This window comes from Ruditapes philippinarum, unplaced genomic scaffold (assembly GCF_026571515.1).
Source record: "Ruditapes philippinarum isolate M1 unplaced genomic scaffold, ASM2657151v2 ctg619_1_1_1_1, whole genome shotgun sequence".
Classification (NCBI taxonomy): domain Eukaryota; kingdom Metazoa; phylum Mollusca; class Bivalvia; order Venerida; family Veneridae; genus Ruditapes; species Ruditapes philippinarum.
Genome location: NW_026855813.1, coordinates 192,374 through 205,522, shown reverse-complemented (window position 1 = coordinate 205,522; position 13,149 = coordinate 192,374). Strand labels below are relative to the sequence as shown.

The following is a 13,149-nucleotide window of genomic DNA, read 5'->3' as shown; positions in this document are numbered from 1 at the left end:
GTCCTTTTTTTCGCGCTTTTTCCCTTTTTCCAGAGAAAACGCGAGGGCCCCTTTAACCCGGAAAAACACTGTATTTAAAAGGGGGCCGCCCCAAAAGGGTTAAAAAATGTGCTGCAGGGGGGGAAAAAAACCATCCGTCTGTTTCCTTAATTGCTTAAAAATATGTTTTTGAACTTTTTTTTTTTTTATTTTTAATATACAAAAAAAATGTTTAAATTTTACCCAAATTACGTTTAACTTCATGTCCTTTAAAAATTTTTAATTTTTTCCCAAATTTTACTGATTTTAACAAGTACCTCTTTAAAGTTTTTTTATAGCATTTTTATGAAAAAAATGCAAATTAAGACACATATTATGTGGAATGCGCAATATTTTATTGGATTTCGCACATTTAAACATAAATAAAACGCTTCATATATTTTTTTCATCAAATTATCGTTTTTACATTTATAATTTTTGCTCAAATTATAAAAAGCATGTAGCGATACACATGTATAAACGCTTTGGCGCACGACCTTTAGATCCGCCGTATTTGGTATATGAAAAGCTGTCATATACTGATTGGTTTTAGTTCATCAAGAAAATGCGGGTTGCACTAGGAATAGTTTCAGTCATAATTTTACTGGCAGTTTACGGTAAGTTAATCAAAGTTTTATTTATTTTCATTTATAACAAAAATTACTGATACTATTGCATTTGTATTTAAAACAGACCTAGTTAAATAAGGGGCAAATATAATGATGATCGAAATATAAATGAACACATATTTTTTTACTGTATGTCCACACAGTGATATATCAGGAAAGACAGTACCTAGTCATTGATGATGATAATAATAATAATAATAATAATAATAATAATGATAATTAATTAATAATAATAATTTAATAATAATAATAATAATAAATTAATAATTAATGATAATAATAAATAGTTCTGAAAAATAACCAAATAATGAGAAGAAAAAAAAATAAGATTATATAATAATCATTAAAGATTATGATGATGTTGATGATGATGATAACGATGATAATGATGATGATAATTATGATGATGATTAATCCAAATTATATATTAAAATTGCGATATACATTTTACAGGTGAAGGCAACGATGTGGTATTGTTCAAAAGCGTTCACTTCCCTAAATCTCAGAAAGTTCTTCCAGTAGAAGTGGGGTGAGTTAGACAGTTACATACATAGTTTATAAATAAGTTCGTGAAGCTTCGGCAAAATTAAATCAAATGAAGGTCTGTATGACCAGGAACAAAAAACATCTGGTCACTTAATCCGCTTTTCAAATTAACATTTGATACGGAAAGTGAAGACATTGACAGAGATAATACGAGGATTGATCCTTCAACTTTGTTAAAATAAAATCAACACTTGAGTTTTTATGATTTTTAATTATAATCTATGAATGAAATTTTTCTAGACGCAGCGATATTGATAACATGCAGCATTAATGTATACTAATTGATTTTCTTTCGTGTTTTCTGCGTTTGTTTGTGTTTCTTTCTTTCTTTCTTTGTTGTTTTCAGTATATTTTGTTGATGATATGCTTATTTTGAAATAACTAACGTTACAAATTGATATACAAATACAATACAGACTCACAAAACCATAAGCAAAATGGTGGTCTAAGTGGTCTAAAATATTAATACACGAAAGGTAACACAAAATAACTTAGGACCCACAAAAAACGGAAAAGTTCCTTTAGAACAATTCTCCGGGGAAATGAATAATTTTGAGAGATTTTATATTCCCTTAGTCAGTTTTAAAACACTAACATTACAATTCATGACGTTTCCAAAAACTGTTTGGCCCAAAACTAACGAAAGACACCATATAACACCAAATATAAATTGTTTCAAATGTTGATTTAAAATCACTTTTAGTAAATTTGATAAATGTAAAGGCGACGTGTTTAAATTCGTAAAAAAAGCATAAGTAGTAGAGACAATGTTTGTTATTATTCACTAATGATTAATTTGTACGACATCCATCCCATCATGAATAAGTTAAATACTCACACCGAACTGGCCCAGGTCCTAGAACTTATTTCTTTAAGACCTGACTGACCCAAGTCCTAGAACTGAATTGGTCGAGGGACAGGACTGGACCCATCCCTTAGAAATTATTTTTTTCAGACCGGGACCCTGAATAATCCAAGAACTTTATATACTTAGACCGTATTAACCAGTCATAGAACTTTATTGTTTGAAGAACCCGGACTGACCAGGTCCTAGAACTTAAATTGTATAGACCCGGACTTTCCCCATGTTATACAACTTATTGTTAAAAAGCCCCCGGACTGACAAAGTTCTAAGAACTACTGGTAAGCCCGGACTGAATAATCCTAGAACTTATTTATTAGACCGGACTAACCAGTTCTAGAACTTATTGGTTAAACCGGACTGACCAATCCTAGAACTTTTGGTTTAGACCGGACTGACCAATCCTAGAACTTACTGGTAAGTCCGGACTGAATAATCCTAGAACTTATTGATTAGACCGGACTCGGCGGACTGACCAGTCCTAGAACTTATTGGTTAGATCGGACTGACCAATCCTAGAACGTAATTGGTTAGATCGGACTGACCAATCCTAGAAACTTATTTGGTTAGACCGGACTGACCAGTTCTAGAACTTATTAGTTAGACCGGATTGACCAGTTATAGAACTTATTGGTTAGACCGGATTGACCAGTCCTAGAACTTATTGGTTAGACCGGATTGACCAGTTCTAGAACTATTTGGTTAGACCGGATCGACCAGTCCTAGAACTTATTGATTGGTTAGACCGGACTGACCCATCCTAGAACATATTGCTTAGTTCTAGAACTTACTGCTAGGACAGAGGATTGACCTTGTTGTCTAGACTGGAATGATCTGTCCTTGAATCTACTGCCGAGAAGATTAATAAAACAAATTTGAAAAGGCGTAATTCTACACCCTTATATCTATGAAACTTACAATACATTACATTTAGCAGACGATACAAGCGTGGCTTTGGTGACACTGACACTGGTAATCGAGCAACAGAGACAGCGCCCCCTACAACAGTCTCACCACCGCTTACACCCCCAGATGGCACCACTGCTACCACAACATCTAAAAGTAACACAACAGCGACAGCAGCAACAACTACAGTAACAGCAGGAACAACAAAAACAGCAGCGACAACAAAGCAAACTGTTTCCTCAACCCCAACAGGTATATCTCAGATAAATACAGCTTTATATTTTGACACTTTTAGTATTTAATCTATACGGACGAAATCCCTCCCGTCAAACACAATAAAGTCTCTCATATTAAAATGATAAGGTGGTCAAAAATCATGCTTTACAACTTAAGAATATTTCATTTATTTCAAAGTCATAGAAATTCTGCATTAAAAAATATTTTCGAATTTAGCGAACGATAAAGAATGTATAGAATATTATTAGGGTGTCATCGACGTAGGTTCGAAACCCGCCAGTGACTTTGGATTCCTTCATGGAAGGAAGCAATCTATCTAGCTTACGGAACGCCAGTGGTTTTCTTTTCAGGTGCTCGCCCGTGCCCGGAAATTAATGCACTAAGGGGGCCTGAGGTATTCCTCCACAAGAAAAGCTGGAAAGTTCGCCATATGACCTTTAATGTGCTGCTACGTGACATAAAACCCAACCAGAGCTTAGAATGTTATAACATTTTTGATCATAAACAAACTTTTGGTTTTTGTTTTTTTTTGCCCTGTATTCCATGCATAATGACTGTTAATTGTATATACACGTATTTCCTTTAATAGATGTATTATATATAACTATCTTTTATTACAGGTGGTAAATGTAACAGATTCCACAAAAGAGACTACAACAAGCGCTGGTCACGTGATATCTAAGACGCTCGCATATATTTTCTTTCACTATTATTATTGTAGAATATATTCTATTTCAATAACCAAATCTCTATATTTACATGAATATGCGCCTGAAATACTCCAAAATAAGTTTTTAAAAATAGAAGAAAAAAAAAACAAAACAAAACAAAACAAAAACGTTACGGAAGTTGTTTTGCAGAAGAGCAGTGCAGAAAATGAGGGTGCTTAGGAAAAAATCCTGAAGGACTTGTCCAGCTTCCATTTTTGGAACAGTCCATTATTAAGTTTGGGGTTATCAAGGTAATTAAAATTTGATTTAAAACGGGGTCAGACTGGCAAAGGGTTAGTATTTTAAGGGTATCTGGTTTTTTACATGTGACAAAAAGGCATTTACTTGCAGAAAAACCCTTTTTTAAATCAAAATACTATTCTTTTTAAAAAAATTTTTTTTTTTTTTTGGGGATATTCTTTGAAAAAGTTGACTTTTATCTTTAGATAATATTTTCTTTTTTGTTAAAAATTGATGAATCAAATGAAAAACAACAAATGTTTTGAAGTTGGGCGGGAAGCTTCCAAAAAAAAAATTATTAAATTAAAAAATTAAAAAAGTTAGTCATATGGCGCAACATTATGTCCGCCGTATTCGATCAATGGACGTCCATTAAAAAGGGACACAACTTGAAGCGGACGGTTAAATGAAAGGCCTCATATTTGTAAATTACATAATACGATTTTTTTTTGTCGCGTTTAAAAGTATATTTAAGCGTAAAAATATATTAAGCGTTGAAAAATGATTTGCGTGCATTTTAAGGAGAAAATTCCATAGTGTTTATCATTTAAAATATTCCTCCTGAAGAAAAAACCTAAATTCCCGTTATTTTTGTATATTTTTAATATTCTAAAGATTAAGTTATAACAATACAAGTTCAAATGGCTTTATGAACTTGGTATGGTTTGAGAAGTTAGCAATGTTAACAGTGAGCAAAGGAAAATGGCCCCAATTACGATTTTTTAATTGGGGAAACATCCCATGACATTCTGCTGTTATGCCAGCTCGCGCCTGGGTAAGCAACCTAGCCAGGTCAATTTCTTAAATATAGTGTTTTAAAAAGGGCTCTGCTGGTTATGCCCTCAGCTGGGCTATGAGCAATCTGGGCAGGGCTCGTTCCAAAATTATAGCGTTAAATTTTTCCTTGCTGGTTATTGCTCAGCTGGTAAAGCAATCAAGCGAGGCATTCCAAAAACTTAAGTGTAACAAAATGATCTGCTTTGGTCATCTACTGGCTAGGCAATGCTAAGCAGGGCATTTTTCCTAAATATAGTGTAAAAAATACTCTGCTTTAATTTTCAAGCCTCAAATTGCAAGCCAATTCTAGCGGGGCGTTCCAAAATATAGTGTAAAAAGCTCTGCTGTTGTGCTCAGCTGACTAAGCAATCTAGCGCGACATTCCAAATATAATGTAAAAATGCTCTGCCTCTTATGCTCAGCTGTCTAAGCAATCTAGCGGGGCATTTCAAATTATAATGTTAAAAATGCTCTGCTGTTATGCTCAGCTGGCTAAGCAATCAAGTGGGGCATTCCAAAAATATAATGTATAAAGTATAAAATTTCGTTGGTCTGCAACTGATGTGTTTGACACTCGTAGACTTTCTGAAATATTTAGTGCCAATGCAGATAATGACATTTTTGACTTCTACGGGACCCTCAAGTGTCTGTTTCTTTGGTCTCCGACTGATTCTGGGACGATCGCAGACTTTCAGGAATTTTTGGTGTTTACGCAGATATTTGTGAATTTTTAGAACCCTCCTGAGTCTATTTCGTTAGTCTCTATTTCGTTCGCAGACTTTCAGGAATTTTGGTCAAGGCAGATAATGACATTGTTTTACTTCTAGAGACCATCCAGGGTCCATTTTTTTGGTTTGCGACTTATTCTTGGACAGTCAGAGATTTTCAGGAATTTTTTGGTGCCAATAGAAGATAATTACAATTTTGACATTTTGACCATCCAGAGTCTATTTTGTTGGTCTGCGACTGATTATTAGGCACTTGCAGACTTTCAGGAATTTTTGGTGCTATGCAGATGATGACATTTTTAGAGTAAAAAATGCTCTGCTTATGACTAAGGGGTCCATAAAAGTAAAAAATGTCATGATCTGCAATGGCACTAAACATCCTGAAAGTCGGCGAGTCTCTCAAAGAATCAGTCGCAGACCCAAGAAATGTACTCTGGCAGTTCCTAGAAGTCAGAAAATGTCATTATCTCCATTGGCATCAAAATTCCTGAAAGTCTGCAAGTGTCCCAAAATCAGTCGCAGACCAGCGAAATGAGCTCTGGTGGGTTGCTAGAAGTCAAAAATGTCATTATATCCATTGGCACCACAGATTCCTGAAAGTCTGCGAATGTCCCAGAATCAGTCGCAGACCATAAAAACGGACTCTTGCGGGTCCCTAAAAAGAAAAAAATGCCATCATCTCTATTGGCACCAAACTTTCATGAAAGTCTGCGGGTTCCAACAATACGCTGCAGCGCCAATGACACTTAAAGGGACCTATAAGTCAAAAATATGAATATTTCCATTTGCACCAACCATTCCTGAAAGTCTGCGAGTGTCCGGGAAATCAGTCGCAGACTAACAAAATGGACTCTTGGGGGTCCCTAGGAAGTCTATTTTTGTCAATATCAGCATTGGCACCAAATTTCCCCTGAAAGTCTGCGAGTGTCCCATCAAAATGTTGCAGGACAAATGAAATAGTTCTCTTAAAGGTCCTGAGAAGTCAAAAATTATCATTATTTCTATTAGTACCAAAAATTCCTGAAAGTCTGCGAGTGCGCTCAGAAGTGCCGGAAGTCAAAAAATGTCAATAAAACGTTCGCAACAATAAATCCTGGAACTCAGAATCAGTCCTGCCAGCTGAGCATTCCAGCAGAGCTTATTAATGCTATAATTTAGAAATGCCACCGCAAGATTGCTTATTCTAACACAGCATTTTCACACTAATTTTTCAGGATATTTCTGCTAGTTTTGGCATTCCAGCAGAGCATTTTTACACTATATTTAGTTATGCTCTTCTAGATTGCCAAGACAGCTGAGCATTGCAGCAGAGCAATTTTACACTTTATTTAGGGAATGCTCTGCTAGATTGCTTAGCCAGCTAAGCATTCCAGCAGAGCATTTTTACACTATATTTTAGTAATGCCCTGCTAGTTTTGCCTAGCCAGCTTAGCATTCCACTAGAGCATGTGTACACTAAATTTAGTAATGCTCTGCTAGACTGCCAAGACAGCTGAGTATTGCAGCAGAGTAAATTTACACTTTATTTAGGAATGCCCTGCTAGATTGCTTAGCCAGCTTAGCATTCCAACAGAGCATTTTTTGACTATATTTAGTTTTGCCCTGCTAGATTGCGTAGCCAGCTTAGCATTCCAGCAGAGCATTTTTACACTATATATAGTAACACCCTGCTAGATTGCTAACCCAGCTTAGCAATCCAGCAGAGCATTTTTTTACTTTAACTAGGAAAGCTCTTCTAGATTGCTTAGCCAGCTTAGCATTCCAGAATACCCGGTAGCATTTGTACAGTATATTTAGTAATGCCTTGATAGATTGCCTAGCCAGCTTAACATTCCAGCCTAGCCAGCTTGGCATTCCAGCAGAGCATTTTTTCTCTATAATTTAGTAATGCCCTGCTAGATTTGCCTAGCCAGCTTAGCATTCCAGCAGAGCATTTTTTTTCACTATATTTAGTATTGCCCTGATAGATTTGTCTAGCCAGCTTAGCATTCCAGCAGAGCATTTATACACTATATTTTAGCAATGTCCTGCTAGATTGCCTAGCCAGCTTAGCATTCCACCAGAGCATTTTTTTTTCACTATATTTAGTAATGCCCTGCTAGATTACTTAGCCAGCTTAGCATTCCAGCAGAGCTTTGTACCCTATATTTAGTAACACCCTGCTAGATTGCTTAGCCAGCTTAGCAATCCAGCAGAGCATTTTTCACTATAAAACCAGGAATGCTCTGCTAGATTGCCTAGCCAGCTTAGCAATCCAAAATAGCGTTTGTACAGTATATTAGTAATGTCCTGCTAGATTGCCTAGCCAGCTTAGCATTCCAGCAGAGCATTTTAACACTATTTTTAGTAATGCCCTGCTAGATTGCTTACCCAGCTTAGCATTCCAGCAGAGCATTTTTCACTCTATTTAGTAATGCCCTGCTAGATTGCCTAGCCAGCTTAGCATTCCAGCAGAGCATTTTTTTCACACTATATTTATGAATGCCCTGCTAGATTGCCTAGCCAGCTTAGCATTCCAGCAGAGCATTTTTACACTATATTTAGTAATGCTCTGCTAGATTGCCTAGCCAGCTTAGCTAGCCAGCTGAGCATTCCAGCAGAGCATTTTAAACGCAATATTTAGTAATGCACTGCCAGATTGCCTAGCTAGCTGAGCGTTCCACCTGAGCATTTTTTCACTTCAGCTAGGAATGCTCTGCTAGATTGCCAAGACAGCTGAGTATTGCAGCAGAGCTTTTTACACTATATTTTAGGAATGCCTTGCTAGATGCCCAAAACAGCTGAGCATTACAGCAGATCATTGACTTCACTATTATAAATTGAAATGCCTTTTTGCTTAAGCTCACTGTTCACTGCTAACTTCTCACATACATGAACTTGACCAATAACATGAACTTGACCAATAACAATAACATAGAGTGGATAAGATCGTTTGAACAATAGCTAGTTTCACTAGTCTAGCTTAATCTTTGATTATTTTCATTCCAAATATGTTAAACGGTTATATATATGATAACGATGTCATTCATCATCGACTTCTCTTATTTTACATGATTTGCAAAATTCATTGTACTGATGTAAAGGCGGTATTATGAACACAATTATACGTAAGATGTTATGTAAAAATACGTTTCCATATTGAAACAGAAGTACATTGTACGAATGTTTTTATAGTGCAAGTTAGTTGCTAAAAAGTTCTCTTAATATCCGATTGTAAGGATTCACTGACCACAAAACATGTAATTGTTAAGTGCATTTTTGTTTTCTTTTTAAGCATAAACAAAACCATTTTTAAGCTCGTAGTAACGAATTTGAGTCCTAGTCAATACGGGATTTTTAGCTCACCTGAACAGAAAGTGCTCAGTGGTGAGCTTTCCTCATGGCAGTGTGTCCGACGTCAGCCGTTGTCCACAATTTCTTTTTACAACAATATTTAAACCACTTGATGGATTTTGACAAAACTTTATAAGAATGATCCTAAGTTAGTGTGACATGTGATTCCATTCTCGTAGATCTTTGAAGATCTTATCCTCAGAAATTACAATGCCACGGGATGAGATATTTGTCATGAAGCACTTTGAAGCAGACATCTACAAACATTTTAAAAATGATGCTGCCTAAAGAAAATGTGACTTCCTCACTGTCTTTACCTTTTCTATAGCATGAATCTCAGGTGAGCGATCCGGGGCTTTGATACACAACCTTTCTTGTTATATAAAAAGCTATCTTTACTTATTGGTTTTAATTCTTCAAGAAAATGCAGATCAGCAAACACGTCGGGCGAGGAATAACTTCAGATATAATTTTAGTGTCTTTATATTCTTGGTTAGTTTGTGGTAAGTCATTCAATATTTCATTTGCAGAAATTAATTGTATTGTTAACAGAAATTATTAAAACAAGTTTATGGGTTAATGTAATAAAAAATTTGACTCCGAAATTATCAGCTAAATGAAAAGAAAATGGAAATGATGATAATTATGATAATGAATATTATAATATATAGAATGAAAGTGGTGATTATGATGATGATGAATAAACAAAGTATCTATTAAGAAGGCGATATTTTTTACAGCTAAAGACGATGATGCGGCATTGTACAAAGGTGTCCACTTCCCTAAATCTCAGAATGTTCTTCCAGTAGTAGTAGGGTGAGTAGAAGGGTGAGTTAAAACTTACATTTACCACAGATTAGTTCGTGAAATTTCAGAAAAAATTCCACTGATTGGTCCTAAAACTTATTGCCGATATCGAACTAGCCAGTCCTAGAACTTTTTGCTAAGACCGAACTGACATTTCCTGAATTTTTTTTGCGTACATCGGACTGACCAGTACTTAGTGTGAGACCGGATTGGCAACATAGAAAAGTTAACTCTGAGACCGGATTGACCACAAAGAAGACCGGATTGACCACATAGAAAACCGGATTGACCACATAGAAAAGTTAATTCTGAGGCCGGATTTACCATAAAGAAAATTTAATTCTGAGACCGGATTTACCAAATAGCAAAGTTAATTCTGAGGCCGGATTGACCACATGAAGTTTATTCTGAGACCGGATTTACTATATAAAGACGTTTATTCTGAGATCGGATTGACCACATAGAAAAGTTAATTTTCAGACCGGATTTAACACAGTCCTGAAGTCCCAGTAAGGCCGGGGTCACATGTCCTTTAACTGTTTCGTGTTTGACCAGGAACCTGTTGTCTAAAAACTGACCTGTCAAAGACTCCAAAATCAAAAGGTCTAATAAAGGTTGGTGGTCATGAGTTTTACGCCAATGTAATGGCATTTGGTGCTTTTTCAGCAAAAAAATCGAAACAAAGGTTGCAATGAAATTGGTGACACAATGTTTACCGCATATTCTCATCAAAATATTGCCACATAAAAAATTAGGAAAGGAACTACCTATCACTGGAATCGGCAAAAATTGGAATTGAAGGCAGGATATATTTACTATTCAAATATTGCAAAGATTAAAAGAAAAATTAGCAAATGCATTTTAGTCATGGGTGCAGCCTTTAACAGTGACCAAACGTTACGTTAAAAACATGTCACGTGATTACCCACCTAGTACGGTTTAAATACAATGTATATATAAAATTGACAATACATTTTGTTTTGCAGACGACACAAGCGTGGCTTTGGTGTCATTGACACTGGTAATCGAGCATATGAGATAACATTCTCTTCAACAGTCTCACAAACGACTACATCCTCATATCGTACCAGTGATGCCACGACGCCCCTAAGTTTCCAACTAGAAAAACTAACAGCGGCAGTAGCAACAACAGTCTCAAAACCATCTACACCCCCAGATCGTACTAGTGTTTCAACGACACCACAAAGTCACCCACCAGAAAAACTAGCAGCGGTAGCAACAACTACATTAAAAGCAGAAACAACAATACAAATTGTTTCCTCAACAACAGGTACATAGATAAATACAGTCTTAAATTTCGTCACTTTCAGAAAAAATGCATATACACAAATTAATCAAGCAAAGAAAGAATTAAAATTATTCATATAAAAGCAAACCACTTAGCTTTCAGAAGAAAACGAATTATAAATTCCCTCCCGTCAAACACAGCAAGTCCTCTCATCAAAAATAACGAAGATGACAAAAGAAGCACCTGTCCTTTTATTAGTTAAGAATATTTCATTAATTATATATATCACTGGTTAAACTTTCAATGTTGCAACATTTCTTTTCCCATAACAAACTCTTTTTTTCGGGAATTTTTGGCCTTATTCCGTGTTTTATGACTGTTAACCTGTTTAAATATCATGAATAAAATACGATTCTTCTCTTACAGGTGGCAATGTTACAGATTCCACAAAACAGACTACAACAAGCGCTGGTCACGTGATCTCTAAGACGCTTGCATATATTTCTTTTATTATCATTAATGCAGAACATACGCTATTTTAATCACCAAAACCCTAATTTACAAAGTCATAGAGTTTGTAGAACAGACCGACGTACAGATGAACACAAGACAAACATACGAGTTTGTTTCCTAGAAAACAATCTACATGTTATAATTTTCTAATGGCCTATCAAACAGACTTTTGCCGTTCAAAGTTCAGCGTTTGCTATGCTTAGATCATGTGACCAAAAACCTCACAACTTTCATTATTATACTTATACTTCGCTTAAAATTGAACCCGATTCATATCAAGCTTGTCCAACATTTACAGAAGAAACTCTTCTTAACAACACCTAACCAATCCTAATCAATCACCTATGGTTATTATGTGCTCGGATGAGCTATATGTAAATTGCTAGCAAGCACAGTTTATATGTGCTTAGGTGAGCTTAATTGCTAGCAATTGCTACGTACTATGGTGAGTTAAACAGCTAGCAAACTGAGGTGAGCTTAAATGCTAGCTGAGGCAGTTGCTTTGTGCTGAGGTGAGCTAAACTGCTAGCAAAGACGGTTCTTTTGTGCTGAGGTGAGCTTGCTTAAATGCTTGCCAAGGCAGTTGCTTTGTGTTTAGTGAGCTAAATTGCTAGCAAAATAATTGTTATGTGCTCATGTGAGCTTTACTGCTAGCAAAAACAGTTGCTATGTGGTAAGTACAAAAAGGCTGCTTTGTGTTCAGGTATGCTTAACTGATAGCTAATGCAGTCCCTGTGTCTTTAGGTGAGCTGAATTGCTAGCAAAACAAATGTTGTGGTCATGTGAGCTTTACTGTTAACAAAAAACAGTTGCAATGCCATTATTTTTGTTATCCTGTCTGCGTTGTTGAATTTCAGCATCACATTTACATGATCATAACACCAATGAAAGATGATAATTTTCAATATTAATAAAAACAAGACAATAAATTGCCTAGACAATATGCAAACAAAATGATTTAGCGTAATTTCCTGAATAATAAATAGTTTTTTACCTATATAATAATACATTATTAAATTCCCAAGCAATTTTGTATGTTTGTACAATACTGAATGGTTTCCAAACAAATATAGCATGTCAACAGCATGTTTAATTATTCTCTAAATGCAATATTTAATGGCTGTGAAAGACGATTAAATGCCTTTCTGTTGTTATTTATTAAAGCTTATCCAATTTCATCTTACATCTTTGTTTCAAGTGCAAAAGTTTTAGGTTCAGTTATCAGGCAAAATAACAGTAAACACCATTTATTAAATACTTCTAAATGAAATGTAATACAAAGAAACCACACGTCAACACCGGATAAATATTAACAATATTTTAATTAAGATCTACCGGTTTTGATCCTATCTGGTGCTTCATCAGAATAATTTGTACAAAATAAATCTACCTAAAGTATACACATTATGTAAGATGGGTAAGTCACGCGTAGATAAAAATACATGTAGTAACAAAATTAATAGTTTTCTAAAAATAGATCAAATCTTGGAAATTTGCCAGCAGTGTGTGGACTTGTGCCATGTTTTTTAATCTTTGTTAATTAGTATTTTGGCTTTGAATGTTGATGACAAGTTCATTTTTATTATTGTACATT

General features: G+C 35.3%; 1 protein-coding gene across 2 annotated transcripts in view; it reads left to right on the top strand.

Annotated features, from left to right (window-relative positions):
- Positions 1 to 403: 403 nt before the first annotated feature.
- LOC132744474 (uncharacterized) overlaps positions 404 to 13,149 on the top strand; it is a 48,741-nt gene continuing 35,995 nt past the window's right edge. The window contains exons 1-3 of one of the 2 annotated variants that reach the window (XM_060733197.1): positions 404 to 635; positions 1,101 to 1,176; positions 2,993 to 3,213. In XM_060733197.1, coding sequence (XP_060589180.1) covers positions 584 to 635; positions 1,101 to 1,176; positions 2,993 to 3,213 — 349 coding nt within the window. In that variant the 5' untranslated portion in view covers positions 404 to 583. The remainder of the gene's footprint in view (positions 636 to 1,100; positions 1,177 to 2,992; positions 3,214 to 13,149) is intronic. The other variant, XM_060733196.1, reaches the window with a different exon arrangement.